The sequence below is a fragment of the Astatotilapia calliptera genome, unplaced genomic scaffold (genome assembly GCF_900246225.1).
Source record: "Astatotilapia calliptera unplaced genomic scaffold, fAstCal1.2 U_scaffold_1, whole genome shotgun sequence".
Classification (NCBI taxonomy): Eukaryota; Metazoa; Chordata; class Actinopteri; order Cichliformes; family Cichlidae; genus Astatotilapia; species Astatotilapia calliptera.
The window spans coordinates 655491-681593 of NW_020535618.1; the positions used below are offsets into that span (position 1 = coordinate 655491).

The 26103-nt window shown below is 39.8% G+C and overlaps 1 protein-coding gene across 5 annotated transcripts in view; it reads right to left on the reverse strand.

Annotated features, from left to right (window-relative positions):
• The window catches only part of LOC113017258 (NLR family CARD domain-containing protein 3-like), a 58701-nt gene that overhangs the window by 5780 nt on the left and 26818 nt on the right, over nt 1-26103 (reverse strand). The window contains exons 1-11 of one of the 5 annotated variants that reach the window (XM_026160422.1): nt 19250-19316; nt 18570-18674; nt 18343-18429; nt 13409-13513; nt 13182-13268; nt 9646-9824; nt 7506-9282; nt 7110-7283; nt 6689-6862; nt 5709-5755; nt 3672-4693 (exon numbers count right to left, since the gene is read on the reverse strand). In XM_026160422.1, the coding sequence (XP_026016207.1) occupies nt 4161-4693; nt 5709-5755; nt 6689-6862; nt 7110-7283; nt 7506-9282; nt 9646-9824; nt 13182-13268; nt 13409-13513; nt 18343-18429; nt 18570-18628 (3222 nt within the window). In that variant the 5' untranslated portion in view covers nt 18629-18674; nt 19250-19316 and the 3' untranslated portion in view covers nt 3672-4160. Of the gene's footprint in view, nt 1-1867; nt 1940-3671; nt 4694-5708; nt 5756-6688; nt 6863-7109; nt 7284-7505; nt 9283-9645; nt 9825-13181; nt 13269-13408; nt 13514-14087; nt 14990-18342; nt 18430-18569; nt 18675-19249; nt 19317-26103 lie in introns of those variants that run through there. The other 4 variants (XM_026160426.1, XM_026160425.1, XM_026160424.1 and 1 more) reach the window with 4 other exon arrangements.

Here is a 26103-nt window from a genome sequence, read left to right on the forward strand (position 1 = left end):
TGTTCATATTCTGTTTAACTTGTTGCTTTTTTGAAGAAGTGATGCAGACTAATGAATCAGTCTAGTGACAAAAGTTACAAACAGTTGTTTGAAAGGAAAGCTGTTTGTTCAAAACAGAAATTACTGAAGGATTTATTGTGAATGAGTTTATTATCTAAATAAAATGGCTGCTAGGCTTCCTGCCATGTGGGGAATAATGTAAAAAGTTTGAGAATAACTGGATTATTGCAATATCAAGTTGTGCCTATTTCTCAGATGGACAGCAAGTGGAGAGTGATAGATGAGATGAGGAGATGGAAGGAGGAAGAGAGGCAAAGAGTGATTCACAGGCAGAGCCGAGTTTATTTCTCACTTTTGTTGCCTTGTGGTTCCAAGCACTGTCGCCAAACTTTGCATTTTATTATTATCTCATAACACTTGTTCAATAAGCTACCATTTCTCCTGTGGACTTTCTAATGTCTACAGTCTCAGATCAGCACAGCCCTGCCCTCCAGCACTATAAGCAGCAGCAGCAGGAACAACATTGTACCCATCAGGTAACACATAGACTACGTTTGCTTTGCATTGTCCCTACCTGATGACACTAATATAGTATGATATGATCCCATATTGGATTCTTGGACAATTTACAGTATATAGGTACACTTCTCAATCAACACTACAAATACTAGAACTACTGATAGCTGAATAAAAGGGGAGAAAAGTCATATCTCACAGAATCCGACAGAAAATAAAAAGCAATATCACAAATGAATGAGAAACATGCCTGATTAGCTACATCAGAATTTTTTAAAATAGCCAGTGCTGGTGCTTAGCTTAGGAACAGATGGTGCAGCTGCTGTGATGATTTATTATAGGGGTAGCCACAATCCAAAGCTCAGTCATTCCAAAGTAATTTGTCAGTGAGACAGGATGACATCTGTGAAGGGCAGGGTCTTTTTTCTTTAAAACAAACTAAGTATTTTTTTTAAATTGTGAAACAAAATATTTGATTAACAAAAAATACAAAAGGACAATAAAGTTTATGGTGGCTAAACCTAGTGGGTTTAAGTGAAAGTAAAAAGCAAGTAAAGAAGAGAATTTCAATAGAAAACAATTCCCACAGGAAACAAACTAGGACGTGTTTGGCAGTTAACTGGTGGTGTTATGTTTAAGTAGCATGGGTACAAAACACAGTTATGCTGCTCTTTGATCACACAGTGAATGAGGCTTGTAGAAAAGGGACAGAATTTTGACACTGAGAACAATGTGAATAGTCTGTCAGTAGACGATCTACACCACTGCCGCCTGCCAGATTGTGTATATTATGTATTTGTATGAATTCTAGCTGTGCCAGCTGGTTTAGAATTTCACAGTTTACGAGCATCCTGTGTCGAATCTGTACAAATACAGTGACCATTAGAAATAAGTGAGCATCTGAAGGTACCCATTTATTTTATATTTATTTTTTGACTGGAGACATGATGTCATTTATTTAAGAAAAACTAAGAGGTTTTTTTTTTTTTTTAAAGCAATACTACTGCTAAGGAATATCTTTCTCATATGATAAATGAAATGAACTGAATTCTGGTGAGAACATCAAAAATACTTTAGGATTAAGACGTAGTGCATTGTAATGATGTGTATATTTGAACAAATACACCTAAATATTGTTTGAACATATTTAGATAAATTCCTGTGTTTTCAGAGCTTTAAATTTTCCAAATTTCATCAAAACACAGTTAATACAGTTGCTTTGAGTGTACCTCCCTTACTCCTGGGTACTACTTTATCTGCTAAACAGCTGCTACCTGACTGTAGCTGTTTCTTTGGGTTTTTTTTTTTTTTTTTTAAATAAACAGACATTAGTGATTTATGTGATACCAACCTGTACCACTGTGTGCCAGTCAAATCCGCATTTAACCAGGTAGGTCACAGCCTCTTGAAGAAACCTGAGGTGCTGAAAAGATATTGCAAAAGTTAACAGAACAGCAGCACTTGATGGTACAGATTACTTTAATATTCCAGTCTATTTTTTAAAAAGCACATTTAAAACTAAATGTACATATAGAAAATATTAAAAGCAGTTTTTCATCAGTCTAACATCAGAGGGAGGGGAACAAACTTGCTGCCAATCAAAAAAGAAACACACACACACTGCTAAGGTATCTTTTATTCTCTGCTTTATTATATACTTTACATTCAAATCGACATAAAAGAACCAGACTAATACTTAAGATAAACGCTTATCTTAAGTACATAAAGACTAGTACATAAGGAATGTTAACATTCCTTATGTACTAGTGCAACTTTGCTGCTTGCTCCACTTTTACTTCATCCCGAGAGAGCAGCTTAAGCTATCAAATCAACACTGACATAATGCTTTTAAAGTAGTGAGACTCGACCATATTTACACCAACAGGTAACAGCCAGTGTGTAGACTTAACCTGGGCTGCGGTAAACTGCAGGTAAACTAGCAAATTAACAATGTGGCTTATGTGTAAGTACAAGAAAGAAGATCTGCTATCAACCACCTGCCTGCTTCCTGGCTGTTTGGCTACTAGTCTATTCTGTTGTTTACCACACTGTCAAACTCAATGCTAACATTATTTTCCCAGTCCTGTGTGACAAATATGTGGTTTTAGAAATCATGTTTCATTATGATGAGTCATATAAATAACTCACATTACATATAATATTTTATATGTAGCATAAAAACTGTTAGGCCACTTAGTGAAGACAGGGGCTCCACGCCCTTTTTCCACAACTTGGGCACTATTCCAGAGTCAGGAGAGCTTATTTTTGACATTTTATGACAGTATTGACAGTATCCATATAGATGTGTTGGCTAAAAGTGTCAGGGTCCTGGGACTGGGCGACCCAGGATCCCTGAGCAGTCATGTATTATATTATTATTATTATTATTGCTGTGTATTTTGGTGTTGCTCCCCCTTCCCTGTGCTTGTGTATATGTGTGTGTGGGTGGCTGAGCACTTGTTTATAGGCGGCGTCAGGCCTGGAGGGTGTGGCCCTGCAAGGGGACTGGCCACACCCGAAGCCACACACCTGCTGCTGATCAGGCCTCGTCGGGGGAGCTACTTAAGAGAGTCTTGGAGCTCCCACCGGCGCGGGATCATTCCTTGAGACTCCACGTTAGTCGTCCCATTGAATTGAGTTAATGTGTCTAAGTGTATGCCCGCGGTTATTTGTGTCCTGACGGCTGCGTCTATTGTTTCCCGCAGGAGGAGCGTGGAAGGCACGAAGAGCAGCGAGCACCGGGGGGTGCTGACACGGGAGCGGAGAGCACAGAGACACGAACTATTCACGCAGAGACACGACACGGGAGTCTGGGAGAACACGGGGATTTATTGTTGTTTTTGTTCCATTCTGTAAATAAACACACTGTTTATACATAGAGCACCGCGCCTGGGTCCTCCTCCTTCCCCACATCCCCACGGTCTGCCAGCCAGACCGTGACTAAAAGTGTAGCTATTTTGCAATCAAGCAGTTGAGGGTTTAAAATAAAAGTGAAATGAAAATTATCTATGGATGTTCACGGTTTCCTCAAATGAACCAAATTTTTATTTATTTAACTTAATCTGTCAAGAAATCATGCACTTCTTAAAAAACCTGAAAACATTTTTCATCACTTTAAAAACTGTATGTGTCACTAAAATAACCATATATACATATTCATACTTAAGGTTGTGTTTATAAAACAAGGTTACTAACAGAATAGTGAGCACATGTTTTCTTGTCTCATCCTCTCTGCAGGATCAACTGATCACTTCAAGAGGGCAACTTTTTTTGACCTTGTGTTTGTCTGTTAAAGATAATGAACTGGTTCCTATACAGCACATTTCTGCTCTATTGGAGCACTCAAAGCACTTGTCTTATTTACCCATTCACAAAAGCACTATTTCTCTGCTCTTTCTACCTAACATTCACACTACAACAGGTGCGGAGTGTCAGAGAGGGCGGAGTTAGTATCTTATCCCAGGATAGTTGGCATGCAGGCTGAAGCAGACTAAGATTGAACCGCCATCCTTGTAATTACTAGGTAACCTGCGCTACCACCTGAGCTACAGCCTTCTCCACAGTGCTGAGGCTTCAACTGATGTCTAGCCTTCCTGAAGTTGTTTAGCAGGCATTCATTTTCTAACCTACAGTGAAACTTCTTTCTATGGTAGCTGACAAAACAATACAGAGGAACAGGTGTGAAGTTCAACAGCAGGGTAGAGGGGATCAGTGAAGGTTGTTTTGAAGGTGTGGAGGTGAATGAGGCTACCAGAATGAACTCTGTAAAAGGACAAAGTGCCAGCTTCCCAATCCAGATACACCCCAACCCGACTGGAGCGCAAACACTGAAATGATACACAGACCTTCTCTTTGTTGTGCTGAACAAAACAACCATCATCAGAGCAAATCAGACACCAAGACTTGTTGTTTTGTCCCAGCTTGCAGTCATCCACATCTCCTTTCCTGCCAATGCTTCTGTATGTTAACCCAACACATAAGGGCTCTGACACCTCCATCTCCAGGTAGCAGCGCTCTTTTAGTCCCTGCTCACACAGCACTTGCTGACAGCAATCAAACCTCTCTGTATGATCAGGATAAGCCTGCTCCTCCGCCACCCAGGTCACCTTTCTGTTCCCTTCGAAGAGCAGCAGGTTCTTATGAGCTGTGTTGGAGTCCAAAGTGAGCGCACAGGCATCTGGAGGTAAGAAAACACTTATAGAATCACTAAAGACTTTAATAGTATACCGTTTGTCCACCAATGGCAGTATGAAGTACATAGCTGTTGGGCAGTAATTTTAAAAAAAAATCCATCAAAAGAAAGTTGTTCCTGAGTTAAAAGTCAACATTCTTCTCAAAATAACATTTCTGAATACACGAGTGATGTTTATTTTTCCTCTTAAAGGCAGAACCATGGCAGGAATGTTTAAAATCCATTACAATGAAGTTAATGTACATGGAATTGAGCTTAAAAAGAAACAATGTATTTCTACGATTCTTAATTTTTTATTGCTGTCCTTCAATATCCAGTATTTTTACATGTACCATTAGATCTAATAATCCTACAACTGTTTACAACTTGCATAGTTCCCATTTCTGTATAGCTGTATATCCCAGATTCTGTAAAGTTATTTATTTCATATTCTGTATAGTTTTTCATATTTATATCCTGTTCATATCCTGTACATAGCTTGTACTCACTACAGCCTGTACATACTTATAGTTATAGAATATTCACAACATACTTCATACCGTGTACATTATAACATACCATAATAGACCCATTTCTGTAATATACTTTCATATCTATACTATTGCTAATATATATTGTAATATATCTATATCACTAAAGCACTTCTGGATGGATGCAAACTGCATTTCGTTGCCCTGTACCTGTGCATGTGCAATGACAATAAAATTGAATTCTATTCTATTCTATTCTATTCTATTCTAATAAGTCTAAATCCTTTCTCACAGAAAACACTATGTAAAGAGGACCCACTGAAACTGATGGTGATTGTTTGTGGTGGTGTGTGGTAGAGACTGAGGGAGGCTCCTCGCTGGAAGCTCAGGTGAAACACAGAAAGCTGCTTTAAAACAAAAGTTCTGCCACATTAACCTGAAATGAGCATGTCGTAATTAAGTCCTGTAGCATCTTAATGCCTTTAGAATTCAGGCATTGCAACATTCAACAGATTCCTGTAGATACTCACATTTCTTCAATCCTGGGTGTATCCGGTGACTTCCACCATGTTCAAAACTGTGGAGGAAATTGAGTTTAAGAAATAGAAATGGAACTATTAATTAGTAATATATGCATCTATTCTGTTCACCACCCAACACCCAATATTGGTCTCTTGCTGGCTAAGAAAACAGAGTAATGATAAAGCTGAGTGCATGCTGACCCCAGCAGCCGGAGTCTGATCTTCACCAGGTAACAGAGGTGATGATTATTCAGGATTGCAGCATTTTAGCTTTAAAATGGCTTTCTATCCATACAGGTTGATATATTAAATTTACTGTAGTCCAAGCTTTTCTTTGTGTTGTCGACTTTGTGCCTGTACTCACTAAAAGAAAGACAGTGTAGGGATTTGTTTGGTAGTAATGTAATAAGAGGTGTAACAAATTACCTTCTTCAGTGGGTGATTAAGTAAAATACTCCATTCCGTTTAAGAAAAGTATGTTACTTTTTTGACTAACAACCAGGGTACTTGACTTGTTAGGAAACAGAAAATTACTCTGTATCACTCTACAAGTATTCACAGCATGAAACCACAGTAAAAAGGTGGCGGTGCTCTAATCTTTAGGAGGTGAAAAAGCAAAAACTAAAGTTTAAAACACTTTAGATTAAGATCAGACTTTCTTCTCCTCATTGTGATGCATCTTCTTGTAAATGGTACATATAGAAATAATAATAATAATACTATAGTGATGTGTTCTGTTTGTTTGTTAACTAGCTGTTATTATTATTATTACTATTTTTAGTTTGTTCAAGGGCTACAAGAAGGGAAATAAACTTATTCTCAATCGTTAATAGGAAATAGAAAGCATTTTGCGATGAAGACTAACAGAACATTTTGAGCTGGCTCTCATCCATTAAAAAACGTGTCAAACAGCTTCCTGGGGTGTTTCTGTGCTTGCTTTGAGCTTGGGGACCATTTTCCAAACAGTGGATGATAAAGGAAAACATTACTTGACTTGGCTGAGCCGGTATTGTGGATCATTCCTCAGCTCAGAGAGCTTCTTCTCTCCATATTCTCCTGGATAGTTGTAACTCAGGTCCAACTCTTTCAGATGTGAGGGGTTTAACTTCAGAGCTTTGACCAAATAATCACAGCCTTGTTCTGTCACCAGACACCCAGATAACCTGAGAAAAGAATAGTTTGATACATATAAATGCAGCTTTTAGAAGATTTAGATATCCATCAGCAGGACTACATCTGTTGCATCGCTGAAAGAATAAATGACTGCAGGAATGAGTATTTACAGGGCAGATGCTATGAAGAACAAGACCTGTGCTAAAATAACTTCTGCCCGGTGAGATCTGTTTCACTTTGTAGGAGGTTGGATGGGTTGTCTATGTTTATATTATGATACATAAACATTTAATGTACCTCAGAGTTTCCAGTCTGCAGCACTGACTCGACAGTCCTTTAGAGAGCAGCTCCACTCCTGAATCTTTCAGGTCATTGTTGCTCAGGTCCAGATCTCGTAGAGGTGAGAAGGGGTATTTGAGAGCAGCGACCAGATGATCATCCCACTCTTCACTTACTTTACAGTCTGCTAGTCTATGGAGGGTGATGGGTGTTTATTAATTTTTATAGAAACAAATAGATGTAAAGAAAAGGCATGTTTAAAGATACTTAATGGCCAACCATGTGGTTGCCATTTGTAATACAGAGGACTTGTCCCCTCTCCTTCCTCTTTTGCATTCTGGCTAATAGTCCAGTTCGCTGAAATTATTTAAGGGTGAAGAGTTTATCTCACAAACAAGAGTGAAAAAAACTTACAAGGCCTTTTTGCTGCTCCTCACTGCTGGTATCAGCCTCCGTCTGCCCTCATCTGATGTGTTGTAACTCTTTAAGTCCAAGAGTTCCAGATCATTCTTTGATGCCTGCAGCATGTAGGCCAGTGCAGAGCAGTGCAGGGGAGTCAACTCTGTTTTTGAATGATCTGACAGTGCGAGATATTTCTGAATCTCATCTTTGACTTTGTGATCTCTCATCTCGACCATAGTCTGGAAAAGGTTGATGCAGCTGTCTGGAGAGAGGTTCTTCCTTCGCACAGATTTGATGTGAGTCAACATTTTCTTGTCAGTATCTTGGCTTCGATCTGTTGGAGTCAGCAGACCATGAAGGACTCTGTGATTGGGTTCAACCGTAAGGCCAAGGAGGAATCTCAGGAAGAAGTCCAGGTGGCCATTTTTCTTCTCCAGCACTTTGTCAACCATCATCTTTAAAAGATCAAGTAACGTATGTTCTTGGCTTTTTAGATCGAGGAAGCTGCTGAGATCTTTAGTATCATTGTTAATGAAACAGTCATAGATGTAGAGAGCTGCAAAGAACTCCTGCACAGTCAGATGCACAAAGAAGAAGACCTTTTTCTGGAAAATTATTTTTTCTTCCCGAAGAACTGTGGTGCAAAATCCAGAGTCAATGGATGCTGCTTTACCATCAATGCCACAGGCCTCCAGATCTTCCTCATAGAAGATAAGATTTTTCTTCAGCAGCTGCTCAAATGCAAGCTTGCCGAGTTTCAGAAGAAATTTCCTCTGTGTTTTCAGAAGCTTCTCTTTGTTTGTCTCAACGTCCTTGTCATATTTTCTACTTCTGTGTTTTGTTTGGACACAGAGAAAGTGTGCCATCATTTCTGTAAGAGTTTGAGGAATTTCAGTTTTCTCGTCTCCTCCAAAGACTTCCTGGAATAACACTGCAGAAATCCAGCAGAAGATTGGGATCTGACACATGTTGTTGAGACTCTGTGAAGACTGAATATGTTTAATGATCCTGTCAGCAAGATCTGGATCGTGACTAAATCTCCTCCTGAAGTATTCAGCTTTTTGTGAGTCAATGAACCCTCTTATCTCTGTCACCATGTCAACATGCTCAGCAGAGATCTGATTGGCTGCTGCTGGACGGGAAGTAATCCAGAGCTTTGCATCAGGAAGAAGTTTACCCTGGATGATGTTTGCTAGGAGATCCCTCACAGATGCTGCTTCCTTGACAGATGTTATAGTCTTGATGCCTTCAAAGTCCAGCTGAAACCTGCTTTCATCCAGACCGTCCAGGATCAGGACAGTCTTGGTTTTGGTATAATCCACTGAATCTTTGAGATCAGACAGTGTGGGATGAAATAAAGTCAGGAGCTCATGTAGGCTTTTTTCACCTGTAATCAAATTCAGCTCTCTGAAAGCAAGACTGAAAACAAAGTCTACATCCTGGTTTGCCTTCTCTTCGGCCCAGTCAAGAATGAATTTCTGCACAGAAAATGATTTTCCAATTCCTGCGACGCCCTTCGTCACAACTGTTCTGTGAGGTTTGTCTTGATCAGGCAACGGTCTGAAGATTTCACTCAGACTGACTGATGAACACGTTTCCAGTTTACTTGTGCCATATCTGAACTCATGCTCTGTACGAGGCCCTTCACTCTCCCCAGTGGTGATGTAGAGCTCTGTATAGATGTTGTTCAAAGGACTTGGCTTGTCACCATTACCTTCAGACACCAAAAAAATTTTTTTTTGCATGGCTTCTTTCCATGTCTTCTTTGCCTCAAACAGTTTGATGTCATCTGTAACAATGAAATCCAAGATGAACAAGCCCAAAATTACATTGTTAATACCAAATGATTTCATTTTTTTAAATGGTAAAAATGCAAAATCACAAAATGACAAAGAGAACAAATCTTGAAATTAAAGTTTTCATTGGTTTAATTGTTTAAATTTTGGGTAAGATGAAAAAAAAAATTAAAATCTAGAAAATTCACCAATTACAAAGAACCCTACACACCTAAAAAATTGTGTATAAAAGAGATGTTTTATTAACAAGAAAATCCCAAATATTCAAACATTCAAAATACCGCTCAAACTCATTTTACATCTAATAAGAGTTTAAAACTTTTCTCATAGTAGTTATACAAATTCTTAATACTTACCATTGTCATCTTCAGTATCTTTCAGGTTTTTCAATGTTATTCTGGATTTCTTTCCACACTGTGGACAGGAGTCCTCTGCTGGTGAATCAGACTGATCTGAACTTACACACTGTTTGCAGGACTCATGTCCACACATGAACTGGACTGGATCCTTTAAAACCTCCTTACACACTGGACAGCTGGATTAGATGGGAGATGAAGAAAACATTTTGTTATTATTGTGCATCACACACAGTGATATGACTGTATCTGAGGCAGCATTTGATCTACAAACAAAGAAATTATTCTCCTGTATTCAGAAACCTGTTGGCCTGGAGATTTATATCTATATTGCTATGGAAAATAAACAGCCTTAAAACATCACCTTCATACACCATCAACACCACATGATGCAGAATTCATAATCTAATTTGTGACTGTTGGAAAACATTGATCTATATTCTGCATGAAAGCTCATTGTGTCATGCTGTGGGAGTGTCTGGTCGGGCGTGGTCCAGGTTCCTGTTGTCCGTCCCTTGGGGTGGAGTTGGCCAGCTCATCACCTGCTTTCAATCTCCGGGGCTCCACCTAGAGGGTTTTTAAGCCAGCACTGCCTGCCACTCCTCGCCAGTTCGTCCTGCTACCATCTGTGATTCACCACCCGTCGCACTCACTAGGAATGCTGGTTCTGTTTCTGTCCTGTTTTCCCGTCTGCTTGGAACCCGAGGACCCCAGACTCAACTTCTCCTCAGCCTGCCCTTCAGTCCGTACTTTCCACCTCCCTGGACACCTTGGAACCTGGACCGGACTCTCCACACTCTCCACCATCTCTGGAATGCTCTCACGGTAGCCTTTTCCCCGCCTAAGAACCGGGGTTTCCAAGTAAGCCCAAGACTATCCACTGGCACTACGTACCTCTGCCCCTTTCTCGTTTTTTTCATTCAGTAAAACCCCTCTTCTGTGTTTACAGAAGTTCCGTTCGAGTTCTCCCTGTGCTCTACGCCCGTTTCTCCGCCCTCGGACCTCCCTCAGTTTCTGCGAATGGTTTCTGTTAAACCTAGTCTTGTTTACGTTTCTTTTTCCTTTCAATAAATTATACATAGTTCAAGCAATCCTTGCTTGCATCCTTGTTTGTGACACATTGTTGTTACTAGATCAAGGTTTTTCTTTGAAAAAGCTATCTATTGTGTGCCAATATCTATTGAGGCCACATAACTGTTTCTCAATTAATCTGTTCTACGACATTATTCCAAAAAGTCTGCCTTTGTGTTCACGAGCAAACTAGATTTAGTGTAATGTTTCTGTATGAAAGCAAAGGGTTTTCCTGGTAAAATCCCATGCAGCTAAAACGTGCTGAACAGCTGCACTTAACAACACAGACAGTTGAAGAGCACATTGTCTCATCAAATTTGGGGCCCTTGAAGATTTATTTTTGCATCAGATACACTATTATTAGGCTAAATTTAATGAAGCATTAAGCATTACTCCACCAAAGTGATTGTGAGTGCTCTGAAATCTAATCCAGTTTTGTATTATGCTTCTTAAGGTGAAATGATTATAACTTTTTCAAGGAATCAAAATCTGAATCGTAGCATGAGCGAATCACTCAGGACTCACTCACCCCCTCCCTCCTGGCTCACAGCTTCTTCTTCTTGGTTGGCAACTAATGTTAAGGCGCATTACCGCCCCCTGGCTCACAGCTCAGTGGACATTTACATGAGAAAATATATATTTGACACATTTGAAGAAAATACTAATAAAATAAAATAAAAATAAATAAAATAAATGTTCCCTTTAGAATTTTTTTCCTTGTTTTTCCTCCATGAAAAGAGAAACAAATTAGGTTTGAGTGAAAATGTACATTTTTTGCACTCTCTGGGCAACTGACTAAGTGACTCAAATGACGCAAAAATTCGATTCAATTTGGTGAGTGACTCATTCAAACTCGATTCAGTAAAAAGAATCAAATTTACCATCACTATGACGCTCATACACAACTTTGTGATCTGTAGTGAGAGTAGGGAGTAGGGAAGAAGTGGGAAAGAACCAGGAGAGGTGGAGGTACGCTAATCCTCTGACTATTAATGCTAAAAGTCTACTCCTCAGTATTATACTTCGGATGGGAACATGTTCAGTGCGGTTCAGCACTGCTGAGAGGTGTGTCGGAGGTGTAACGTACTTGCATTCCTGTGTGAGTTAAAACTGTGTGCGTGGTTACCACGTGAGTATTGTAAGATAAGAATGATGTTTAACTTTATCTGTGTTTTTTACTAAGTAGCTAGTCCCATTACTATCGCTAAGATGCAGGAGAAAAATCATTTGTGGTCTTAGGGTGCCATCTAGTGGCTATGTCATTATAATTTAGATTGTATAACATTACGCTGAAAACCCACAGTATAGTGTTATACATAGTGGTTTATACACATATTCGTTCTTTCTGTTTACAGATGACCACACACACACACTCACACCCCCTTTACCTGCATTTAAATATATTGTAATTCAATCACATCCTGTTTATGCCATCTGCCTTCTCCTTCATTAAACTTATTTGAACTGCATCACTGTGGAGTACCATTCCTTCTGACCGAGGACGACTTAGCTGAAGCGTGATCGGCAATCAGTGCAATCATATATTACAATTAGCATACCTGGAGAGAAGAGGAATGAAAGTCAGTAGAAACAAGATAGAACAGGTGAGAAAGAGAGGAAGACATGTGGGAGGGTAAACATGCAGAGATAGTGAAAGTGAAAGTTTAAATACCTGGGGTCAACCATCCAAAGCAATCGGCAGTGCACAGGAGATCTGAAGCATAAAGTGCAGGCACGGTGGAGCAGGTGGAGATGAGTGTCATGGGTAATTTGTGAAAGAAGGCTAACAGTAAGAGTAAAAGGGAAGGTTTACAAGATGGCAGTAAGAGCTGTAACAATGTATGGTTTAGAGTTGGTGACTGAAAAAGAAACAGGAGGCTGAGTTGAAATTTGTCATAGGGAGTAAGCAGAATGGACAATATCAGACATGCATACATCAGAGGGACAGCTCAGGTTTGGAGACAAAGTTAGAGGTAAGGCTGAGATTGTTTGGACATGTGCAGAGAGAGGATGGTGGATTTACTTGACAAAGGACTCTAACAGAGAGCTGCCAGGCAGGAGGAAAAGAGGAAGACCTCATGACCATGGATGTGGTGAAGAATGACACACAGAGGATTGTTGTAAAAAAAAGGAGCATGCTGGGAGCTTTATGTGACTCCTAAAGAAGATGAACACAGCCTATATAGGTGCTGTTTTTAAGAGGATCAAATGTTTACTTATTCAGATGGGTTTGAAAACTCAATGTGAAAACATGTCTTTGTGGAGTGTACACTTTGTTTCCATGCATGCTATGATTTGGGTAACTGGGTAAATATTGGGATCAAATTGAAAATTGAACTGAATAAAATTGCCATGCAAAAATACAGAAAAATCAACATGCCACATGTGAAACTGCAGGTCAGTCAGTCTGTCACTTAATCTTTAATGTGCTAAATTTATTCCTTTGGGGGGGAGAAAAACTTTACCTTTGTGTCTTTCCAAAGTTGACTGGCTGGTACATGGATCCTTCACTCTTCATGGAGACAACACTGGGAGCTCTGGACTCAGTTCCACTAAAAACGGAGATATTTGTATTTATTCCACAAACAAGAAACCACCTGTGTTTCTATTGTATTTGTTTCCAGGAAAAGTGAAAGAAGAATAACTCTAACAAATTAATGGAAAACATTTTAAAGTACAAAATAAGGATTACCCCTGATGTTGCTTGTCACCAAAATTAGCTGGCTGGTACATGGATCCATCACTCTTCATAGACACAGAGCTGGGACCGGGAGAGTCATCTCTATTCTTCTGTGAACTGTTCAGAACAGGATATGAATCTTTTTTTTTCTTTAAAAAAATAGCAGTGAACCTTGATCCATGATGGACCTCTGAGCTAAATGCTAATAGGATGGCAGAAAAGGAATGTGAAGGCAGGTGACAAATGAAAGAAAAACAACAATATGTTGGTGCGCTGGTTACAAGAAGTGCATCAAGTGTCTTGTGAACTTTACGTGAGGGTGAACTCCATTCTCCTAAAAGATTTCCCTCTCACCTGATCAAGAAGCCCCAAACTTTTCCACAGCTGCTCAGCTGTTTGAGATCAGGCAAACATGTTAGACCAGAGTAACATCATTTTCATCCTCATCAGGTTATTCAGTGAGACCTCGTGTCATGTTCTATCACTCAGAACAACTCCTTAATAATTTATAGACTCTTCCCTCTAAGGGGGTCCAAATCCTGCCAGCATAACATAGCCACTTTTTCCTTTAATATGTCACCTATCTGTAAGTATTAAACAAAGAGAGCTCTGTGTAGATAATAAACTGTAACCACACTGCACTAAAAACCGTTTTCCAATGTAGAGTTTCTTTATTTTTGATCGGAGATACCTGACTAGCAGCCCACTGCGGGAGCTGATTGGCTGTTTGGAGAGTGAGGGGGCGGAGTCAGCTTGTTTTCTCTTTCTTGTCTCAGACATTTCTGCAGCTGAAACACAACTAACAGGAAAAAAAACAGAGAATAGTTTGTAAATGATAAAAATCCAGCTGTACAGACTTCATACAGTTTATTGGCAATTCCAGTGTTAAAGATCCTTCTTCCTGAACCTGAACTAAGATGAGCTGCAGTGACAGCTGGCAGCCTGTAGGTGGCAGCAAGATCTCATCATTATTTCCTCTCCTAGACCCTAAATATACTTTGTTAATATTCAATAAAGTTACTCTTTATTTACAGATCTAATATTTTTTGGTAATCACTGCACTGTCAGGTAAGATTTAAGATTATCTAGATTACTAGTAAATCACCAGCAGCAGTGGGTGAGTAAAGTGAAGTGGTGCGCCCCTGGACCTGTATCTATTATCGGCACTGGAGCTGTGAGTACAATCAGAACTGTGAAAACTAAATTGATGAGCGTGTTTGCCACTAAATTTGCCCGGGATGTAGATGCAGAAACTCTTGCTCCGTTAAGGTCTTTTGTTTACACGGATGATCAATGACAGCGTGAAGGTGAAGCAGGTATTAAAAACAAGTTAGAATATCTATTTCAATCATACTGTAACGTTCACAAGAACCAGACGGTTGGGGTCTCAGTTTGTCCGTTTATTCGGCACATAAGCCAGCGGGTTGTTAACTCAGGGGGAAGCGCTCTCGAACTACACCTCTCTTCAGCCTGGCACACACACAGAACAACCAGGTCCCCCCACCCCTTCCTGTACACCACCCTCACTACTTCCTGCAGCCCAACCAAACATGAATCTTAAAGGAACAACAACAGTGTGCAGAGAAAACCAACATGTCACTGTCCAGTAACACTTAACCATCGTTACACTGCCCCCCCAGCAATAAGTTCCTCGTCCCCGAGGGAACGACACAGTCTCTGAGGCGGGGCGGTAGCCTACGTTCCCTCCTTGACCTCTTGAGCCCCTGAGGAGGACGCGGAGCTTCGGGGCTTTGGGGTGAAGAGTCCGAGGGGGGGGAACGCAGCCCCGGTCGGGGGCCCCTCTGAGCAGGGTCATGGACGCTCTGTACACGTCCCTCTGGAAAGGAGGGGAGGGACTGTCCTCTGTAGGGGGCCATCCGGTCTCTGTGCAGCGCTACTATCCTCCCCCTAGGAGGCAACTGCACCCTGTAAACAACCTCCCCCACTCGCTCTAGGACGCTGCAAGGCCCCACCCAGCTGCTATCCAGTTTAGGACACCGTCCCTTCTTCCTCTTTGGGCTGTAGACCCACACCAGCTCCCCAGCACGGAAGTGCCTCCCTTTAGTGGTGATGTCGTAATTCCTCTTTTGGCGCAGGCCTGCCTTCGCCAGCTGCTCTCGGGCGTAGGAATGTGCAGAATCCAGCCGGTCCTGCAGCTTCCTTGCGTAGTCCCGGCCCGGTGGTGCCTCTGGCGCGTCCGGGGGTTTCCCAAAAGCCAACTCTGCAGGAGTTCTCAGCTCTCTCCCTAACATGAGCAGGGCAGGCGTACATTGGGTGGAGTAAAACCCCTCTTCTGTGTTTACAGAAGTTCCGTTCGAGTTCTCCCTGTGCTCTACGCCCGTTTCTCCGCCCTCGGACCTCCCTCAGTTTCTGCGAATGGTTTCTGTTAAACCTAGTCTTGTTTACGTTTCTTTTTCCTTTCAATAAATTATACATAGTTCAAGCAATCCTTGCTTGCATCCTTGTTTGTGACACATTGTTGTTACTAGATCAAGGTTTTTCTTTGAAAAAGCTATCTATTGTGTGCCAATATCTATTGAGGCCACATAACTGTTTCTCAATTAATCTGTTCTACGACATTATTCCAAAAAGTCTGCCTTTGTGTTCACGAGCAAACTAGATTTAGTGTAATGTTTCTGTATGAAAGCAAAGGGTTTTCCTGGTAAAATCCCATGCAGCTAAAACGTGCTGAACAGCTGCACTTAACAACACGGACAGTTGAAGAGCACATTGTCTCATCAAATTTGGGGCCCTTGAAGATTTATTTTTTCATCAGATACACTATTGTTAGGCTAAATTTAATGAAGCATTAAGCATTACTCCACCAAAGTGATTGTGAGTGCTCTGAAATCTAATCCAGTTTTGTATTATGCTTCTTAAGGTGAAATGATTATAACTTTTTCAAGGAATCAAAATCTGAATCGTAGCATGAGCGAATCACTCAGGACTCACTCACCCCCTCCCTCCTGGCTCACAGCTTCTTCTTCTTGGTTGGCAACTAATGTTAAGGCGCATTACCGCCCCCTGGCTCACAGCTCAGTGGACATTTACATGAGAAAATATATATTTGACACATTTGAAGAAAATACTAATAAAATAAAATAAAAATAAATAAAATAAATGTTCCCTTTAGAATTTTTCCCTTGTTTTTCCTCCATGAAAAGAGAAACAAATTAGGTTTGAGTGAAAATGTACATTTTTTGCACTCTCTGGGCAACTGACTAAGTGACTCAAATGACACAAAAATCCGATTCAATTTGGTGAGTGACTCATTAAAACTCGATTCAGTAAAAAGAATCAAATTTACCATCACTATGATGCTCATACACAACTTTGTGATCTGTAGTGAGAGTAGGGAGTAGGGAAGAAGTGGGAAAGAACCAGGAGAGGTGGAGGTACGCTAATCCTCTGACTATTAATGCTAAAAGTCTACTCCTCAGTATTATACTTCGGATGGGAACATGTTCAGTGCGGTTCAGCACTGCTGAGAGGTGTGTCGGAGGTGTAACGTACTTGCATTCCTGTGTGAGTTAAAACTGTGTGCGTGGTTACCACATGAGTATTGTAAGATAAGAATGATGTTTGTTTAACTTTATCTGTGTTTTTTGCTAAGTAGCTAGTCCCATTACTATCGCTAAGATGCAGGAGAAAAATCATTTGTGGTCTTAGGGTGCCATCTAGTGGCCATGTTGTTATATTACAGATGGTATAACATTACGCTGAAAACCCACAGTATTGTATAAGCAGTGTTTTACATAGTGGTTAATACACAAATTAATTTTTCTGTTTACAGATGACCACACACACACACACACACACACACACACACACTCAAACCCCATTTACCTGCATGTAAATATATTGTAATTCAATCACATCCCTACCAATCCTGTTCATCCTGTTTATGCCATCTGCCTTCTCCTTCATTAAACTTATTTGAACTACATCAATGTGGAGTACCATTCCTTCTGACCGAGGACGACTCAGTTGAAGCGTGATCGGCAATCAGTGCAATCATATATTACAATTAGCATACCTGGAGAGAAGAGGAATGAAAGTCAGTAGAAACAAGATAGAACAGGTGAGAAAGAGAGGAAGACATGTGGGAGGGTAAACATGCAGAGATAGTGAAAGTGAAAGTTTAAATACCTGGGGTCAACCATCCAAAGCAACAGACAGTGCACAAGAGATCTGAAGCATAGAGTGATGGCATGGTGGAGCGGGTGGAGATGAGAGTCATGGGTAATTTGTGATAGAAGGCTAACAGTAAGAGTAAAAGGGAAGGTTTACAAGATAGCAGTAAGAGCTGTTACAATGTACGGTTTAGAGACGGTGACTGAAAAAGAAACAGAAGGCCGAGTTGAAATTTGTCATTGACAGTGAGCAGAATAGACAATATCAGACATGCGTACATCAGAGGGACAGCTCAGGTTTGGAGACAAAGTTAGAGGTAAGGCTGAGATTGTTTGGACATGTGCAGAGAGAGGATGGTGGATTTACTTGACAAAGGACTCTAACATAGAGCTGCCAAGCAGGAGGAAAAGAGGAAGACCTCATGACCATGGATGTAGTGAAGAATGACACGCAGAGGATTGTTGTAAAAAAAGGAGCATGCTGGGAGCTTTATGTGACTCCTAAAGAAGATGAACACAGCCTATATAGGTGCTGTTTTTAAGAGGATCAAATGTTTGCTTTTTCAGATGGGTTTGAAAACTCAATGTGAAAACATGTCTTTGTGGAGTGTACACTTTGTTTCCATGCATGCTATGATTTGGGTAACTGGGTAAATATTGGGATCAAATTGAAAATTGAACTGAATAAAATTGCCATGCAAAAATACAGAAAAATCAACATGCCACATGTGAAACTGCAGGTCAGTCAAATCAGTCTGTCACTTAATCTTTAATGTGCTAAATTCATTCCTTTGGGGGGGAAAAAAACTTTACCTTTGTGTCTTTCCAAAGTTGACTGGTGTGTACATGGATCCTTCACTCTTCATAGAGACAACACTGGGAGCTCTGGACTCAGTTCCACTAAAAACGGAGATATTTGTATTTATTCCACAAACAAGAAACCACCTGTGTTTCTATTGTATTTGTTTCCAGGAAAAGTGAAAGAAGAATAACTCTAACAAATTAATGGAAAACATTTTAAAGTACAAAATAAGGATTACCCCTGATGTTGCTTGTCACCAAAATTAGCTGGCTGGTACATGGATCCATCACTCTTCATAGACACAGAGCTGGGACCGGGAGAGTCATCTCTATTCTTCTGTGAACTGTTCAGAACAGGATATGAATCTTTTTTTTTCTTTAAAAAAATAGCAGTGAACCTTGATCCATGATGGACCTCTGAGCTAAATGCTAATAGGATGGCAGAAAAGGAATGTGAAGGCAGGTGACAAATGAAAGAAAAAACAACAATATGTTGGTGCGCTGGTTACAAGAAGTGCATCAAGTGTCTTGTGAACTTTACGTGAGGGTGAACTCCATTCTCCTAAAAGATTTCCCTCTCACCTGATCAAGAAGCCCCAAACTTTTCCACAGCTGCTCAGCTGTTTGACATCAGGCAAACATGTTAGACCAGAGTAACATCATTTTCATCCTCATCAGGTTATTCAGTGAGACCTCGTGTCATGTTCTATCACTCAGAACAACTCCTTAATAATTTATAGACTCTTCCCTCTAAGGGGGTCCAAATCCTGCCAGCATAACATAGCCACTTTTTCCTTTAATATGTAACCTATCTGTAAGTATTAAACAAAGAGAGCTCTGTGTAGATGATAAACTGTAACCACACTGCACTAAAAACCGTTTTCCAATGTAGAGTTTATTCATTTATGATCGGACATACCTGACTAGCAGCCCACTGCGGGAGCTGATTGGCTGTTTGGAGAGTGGGGGGGCGGAGTCAGCTTGTTTTCTCTTTCTTGTCTCAGACATTTCTGCAGCTGAAACACAACTAACAGGAAAAAAAACAGAGAATAGTTTGTAAATGATAAAAATCCAGCTGTACAGACTTTATGCACTTTATTGGCAATTCCACTGTAAAAGAGCCTTCCTCCTGAACCTGAACTAAGATGAGCTGCAGTGACAGCTGGTAGCCTGTAGGTGGCAGCAAGATCTCATCATTATTTACCCTCCTAGACACTAAATGCACTTTTTAAATATTCAATAAAGTTACTCTTTGTTTACAGACCTAATATTTTTTGGTAATCACTGCACTGTCAGGTAAGATTTAAGATTATCTAGATTACTAGTAAATCACCAGCAGCAGTGGGTGAGTAAAGTGAAGTGGTGCGCCCCTGGACCTGTATCTATTATCGGCACTGGAGCTGTGAGTACAATCAGAACTGTGAAAACTAAATTGATGAGCGTGTTTGCCACTAAATTTGCCCGGGATGTAGATGCAGAAACTCTTGCTCCGTTAAGGTCTTTTGTTTACACGGATGATCAATGACAGCGTGAAGGTGAAGCAGGTATTAAAAAAACAAGTTAGAGTATCTATTTCAATCATACTATGAGGCAAGTCAAATCGAAAATAGAAGTAAAAGAATAACAATGCGAATTTGACTCGGTTTTATAACGTAACTGGAGTGTTTACAGGGTTAAACGTGGACATATGGTCGCTCCTAAATAGTGAATTATAAAAATAATCGATGGCAGAGTTTGAGTTCGTTCATACTGAGTCGCCGTAAACTGTGAAATCTGCTGCTGCGATGATCCTTCTTATGTGAGCAGTTACTGCAGTAAAACAAGATGTTGGCTGATTAAAAAAACACACGCATCGCTCTGCCCGACAAAAGTCGACATAAAGCAGGAAGATAGGCGGTGACTTACTTTCACGCTATAAGAGTTTTGAAGTCTTTCTTATAACTCAATCAGTTATTGTGAAGGTTTCCTGACTCGCTGCTGCACTAAAGAATGGCACAAACTGGAAACTCTGTGTGTGATCTGTTGCTGATTGGACTGGATCGTTAGAGTCACATTAAAAATATATACTTTTGATCATTTTGAGAAAAAAGTTGAAATTTTATTTGTTGTTTCAGGACAAACTGCCACAGCTACTTATCTGTCTACAAAATACCTTGTTTAGATGAATTAGTGAAAACTTATTTCATAATCAGTTTTTGTAACAAAGAAAAAAAAATTACAAAAAATTACAAATAAAATTACAAATATTAAAAAACATATTTATAATATAATAATATAATATTTATTTTATTTATAATATTTCTCTTTTAACACATATTATGTGTTGATCAGGATAAAGACATTGAAAAGAAAAACTGGTGCATCTTGAAAGAGTGGATTTGTAGAAAATTAAATGTCTGGTAATGGACAGATGCAAATTTATCAATAATGACGATGGTTAAACCCTAAGGCAATAAAGAGGGTGATGATAAAGTGGCAAGAGAAGAGTTATTTAAACATTTTATATTTTCAAAAGCATCTTTTTTCCCTTCAGGCTTTTAGCTGAGTCATCATGAAGTGTTCACTGGAGCCTTTTGTGGCTGGTATCTGGAATTGGTTGGATTATAGGAACTCGATAAGTAAGTATTAAATCTGGTTCTTGTCATTCTTTCACTGAACAGAGAGAACATGACTCAGTTGGTCAAAACATTTATAATTATTTATTCAGTCATCTTCTGGAAGAGAGAGACATGTATGGGCTCAAAATGCTTTTTTACGCACACAAATCTTTTTTACACATACAAAACCGATTTACAAGTACAAAATATTTATGACCACATTTTGAGCCCATAGGACATACACAGCCCAAAGCCAGTTGCAAATCTCTAGCATTAGAAACCAAAAATGTGTATCATATAGGTGTTATTTTGGTCCTTTACACGTCACACATTGATTCAATAAAAATAACTCATTCTGAGCTAACTTGATGTGTGTGTGTGTGTTACTTAGTTCTGCTTTTTCTCCCTGTACATGACTGAATTAACTGAAGTAAACTGAAGCTAATGACAAATCAAAGGTGCATCTATGTTCCTTACCTAATGTGTGGTTTCTACACAGCAAATTCAAAAGTGTTAAATGTTTTGGTGTTAATAGTAGTGATGGCCCGCTTGAAGCTGGCGCTCCGGAGCGTGTGTCGAAAAAAACAACACACTGGTTCAGAAGCACTGTGTCGAGGCTTGCTTCGTTTGGCAAAAGTCACGTGACCAGTGACGTCCGAAGCTTCATTACGCACGTAACTGCTTCGGTACCTGATTCAAACGGATATAAGGAAGTGAATCATCCACGGGATTCGTGGAGTGTGTTGATGGTGACAGAGAGCGAAGAGGTGATCATTCCACTGACAGATATGGAGCCAGCGAGGAAGAGAGGACGTTCTGGCGTGTGGGAATACTTTGAGTTGATTTTGCTCAATTCATTTTATCTGCCGAAGTGAAAAACTTGAAATGTCCAAAATCATGTTTTCATAATGTAAATATCATTACAGCATATGACTTTAGGAACACTTCCATGTGAATTAAAGCTAATGAAGACTACAAAAATGTATTTGACACTATACGTACATTACATTGCTACACAGTTTAGAAAATCATTTTGTTTATTGTTTTTAGGTGATAGTCTGCAGGACCCAGGAATACCTGCATATCTACCAGCTTGCAGTGTAGTTCCTGCACTCCACAGCCTCTTCTGTTCCATGCAAGTGGATTTTCTCCAGGGCAGGAGAAACTATTTCTAAGAAAAGAAACAGACTCAGCCAGCGCACAGTAACACTAATCCTCTTTTTAAATGTAAATAACAAAAGGGCTACCTTACATTGATCATGTTTTTACTTTGCAAGTTCTTGATTAGGGGTGGGTTTTGATTATCGCCTTTCTGATTACAATCCATGCTAAATTGAATAAAGTGATATTGATTCATTAAAATCCTGTGTCGATTTGTAAATTAACGTTATTATGCCTGAAACGCCAGCATCTCAGGTTAAACCTCACAACATGTCGTCAAACACCATGCAGCTAAAACAGTAACTGGGAGCAGGTTTACGGATTCTGCATACAAACGTGAACACAGAGCGCGGACCCGACGCGTCAGAGTCAGATTTTGGTGTGTCGTCGGGTCCGCACTGTGTTTGCCTCTTTTTTTTCCGCTGGCTTCTGCAGCTGCAGGTTTCATAACTCTCTGTTTACATCTCTAATTAAGTCTCACATGTGTCAGCTTTCTTTTAATAGATACGAAATTATGGATATATACTGTTAAATGATCAGACTTGTAATATTTCTGACTGAGGCAAAACTTTCCAGATTCCAATCAAATTGAATCGGATCCTGTATCGAATCAAAAATGATTCTACAAATCAGTGACGATGCAGCCGTACTCAGCTCCCTAAGCATTTTCCCTTTCCAGTTCACAATCAATCCCACCCCTAGGTCAAAAATATGTATAGGAATTGGCCTAATCTAATATTTTGTATGAACCTGTCCAGCTGTCCAGTGATTAAACGACAAGTAGATGGAGGCAGGACTTCACAGCAGGGGCATACTCCATAATGTGCTGTGCATTCTCATATGTATATTATATATATTGCTCACTTATTGTATTTACCAACATCAAGGAGTTATGAGCAAAGAAAGGCCACACCATAGTGCATGTTTAAATAGGGAAAGTTTATTGATCAAAATGTATTACGCAGATACGCATTACATTTTTTTCAGCCCCCCAATCGAGAAAACAAAACCAATTACACGTTCAAAGCAACGGAACGGTGGCCCAATATCGGAGAGAACTCCACTCTTGAGTGAGCAGTGATAATTGAGCAGTCCGTTTTATTTTGCAGATTCAAGCTGCTCTTCAAAATTTTCACCACCAGATGTCACCAGAGAGGACTGTGTTGAAAAGCTTCGAGTAATGAACCGTTTTTCAATACAAGCTTCAGTGCTTCGGAAAGCTTCATTTGGCCATCACTAGTTAATAGTCTCCTTGCAAAAGTAGAGTTAATTTTACTCTAAGCAGAGTCACATTCTTTTAATGTAACTCTGAGGTGTAAAATGATAGTAGTTAAAATCGAGTGTTAAAAATGAGTGTTTCTCTGTCAAATCTGGAGGTGTTACAATGGAAACATTAACTCCTGACCTCTTAACTCTGAACTCCTAGAGGGGCTATGACACCAACAGAGTAAATTCACAGACTCCGCCCCCAGCACGGCTCCAATCGAAGCTGAAGTGAAGCCGTTTCAGAACATTTTGCTCTACATATTTGAGTTGTTTGCCATGCTTGGTAAGTCATTTTTTCAAATATTGTTTCAATTATTATTATGAGCTTTTACTTCTGTGGCTCTTTGGAGTTGAGACAAAGTTGTGTGAAAGGCATTAGCCATGTTGCTCGCTGATAGCATAATATTCTGTTTTAGCTAGCTGAAAGGTATTGTTTGCGGGCAAACCACAGCCTTGAAAAAAAGCTTGCATGTGAATTTTCAGTCAAATACACCTAAAACAATGTCTAGAATGTGAAATGTTGGTATAATGGTGCTACTTGAAGCCTGAAAACGATCGCCCATAAAAAAAACCCAAAAACGAGCAAACAGCAGTAGCTGACGTCCTGACTCGATTCTACATTAGCATAGATCCCTCCAGAGTTTTGTGCACACGGTTTAGGTAAAAATGAAAAAGGTTGAGGTTTTACATTTAGTTCAGTATTACCTGTTGCCTGTGTCTTTGTCTTTTGGGAAAATACTTTACACAAGTAATGGCTCAAAGAGGATTCCTTTTTTTTTTTTTTTACTGTGCTGCAATTGTTTACTGGATTATTTGTGCCATTAATTAGTGTCAACTAATTTTTATTCAATCTCCGCACAGGATATGCTTGTGAAGATGGAATATGGGGGAGAGCAGAAGTGCGTTGAAGTTCCACAAAGGGATGAATGAAGGACATGCATATTGTATTGAAGAAATAAGTGATGAGAATGCTGTTATTTGCATTTACCATGTCAGACCTTTTGATAAACAAAATTCTAATGAAAGTGAGAACATGTATACTGTTACATCTTTCAGAAAATGTTTTGAAATTGTGGTGCACAGTTCAGAATAAATGTTTTTCAAAAACCATTGCATCTTTTTAGTAAATGTTTATTTCCAAAAGAAATTTCTAGAAGTTCAGAACAGTAAAATTCCCGCTTTTTAGAATGAATTAGAAGATAACTCTTACGTAGTTAAACTAAAATACTCTTTGAGAGTTAATATATAAACTCTTAACACCAAGTGTTAAATTATCAACTCCAGACAGATTTGGTGTTTAACACTAAATCAGAGTTAACGTACCAACTCTCCAAAAAGAGTTAAATTAACACTCTCTGGTGTGGACCCATATAGACACTTTAATAGTGTTGAAATCAAATCCGACAGTGTTAATTTGGACATGCTGGATTTGCTGTGTATAATCTCAAAAATCAGGAATGTAAAATAACCCAAAACCCTGTAATAACTATAATTAGTTGACTCTTCAAGTCTCTCATTCTGCAATTTTAAATGGTAAATGGCCTGTATTTGTATAGCGCTTTATTTAGTCCTTTAACTTCAACTTCAGCTGTAGCAACCTTCAGCAGTTCATTAACTCCATCTGGTTGAGTAAAATGTCACTAACTTGCACGACACCTGCTATAAACTGTGCACATATGGAAGCCAATCAGAGATCGTACACTGTTAAACTTTCAACATCTGAGTTTATTATTAGCTGTTGAGGTTAAGCATTCAGTCAACACAGAAACACTGGGAAGGATGTCTTTTGTGGGGCGTTCGTGGCTCAAGAGTTGGGAGTTCTCTTTGTAATCGGAAGGTTGCCGGTTCGAGCCCCGGCTCGGACAGCCTCGGTCGTTGTGTCCTTGGGCAAGACACTTCACCTACCGCCTACTGGTGTTGGCCAGAAGGGGCGATGGTGCGATATGGCCGGCTCGCTTCTGTCAGTCTGCCCATGGGCAGCTGTGGCTACAACTCTAGCTTGCCTCCACCAGTGTGTGAATGGGTGGATGACTGGGTGTGTAAAGCGCTTTGGAGTCCCTAGGGGGGACTAGTAAAAAGCGCTATACAAATACCATTTTGTTCTCTGTAAGGACCAGCGATGGATGTGGGGCTGAAGCCTTTAGGTTTATATTGTTAAAAAGTAATTATGAGAGAATTTGTTTCAGGTCGTTTTTCAGAGTAACATGAAAGTAACATAATGAATAATGTAACAAATTAATTTTTAGTAAACTACTGCATTACTTCTAAGAAAGGTGTTCTGTGTAATATATCACCTTTCTTGAGTAATAACCTCAACAGCGGAAAGCACAGATAATTTTTGTTGATGATGAGAAACGCAAACATACTGCTCATGTACATGCACAACATTAAGTTGCTGTTTTTTAAAGTTTTAAAATCCGTGTAAAATTAAAAGTCAAGTAAACAAAATGTGTGTCAAAACAAGCATTTAGCTCGATTTTGAATTCTCTGGTCTCTGCAGTAACCTCTTTGTGGTGTATTTTTGATCAATTTAACTGATGTTTCTTTCCCATCTTCCTGTTAAACAGTCAAATATTAAGCACAGACCAGGGGCGATTCTAGGATCAGAGCTTTGGGGGTGCTGAGCACCCAGAGAGCTGCCCAGCCAGGTATGATAAACTTTACTCGTCACAATGAGACGTCTTCCCCGTCTCTGTCAGTCCCTGCATCCTTAAATGTCTCCAGTTGTCCCGAGTTCCCTCTGACTGTC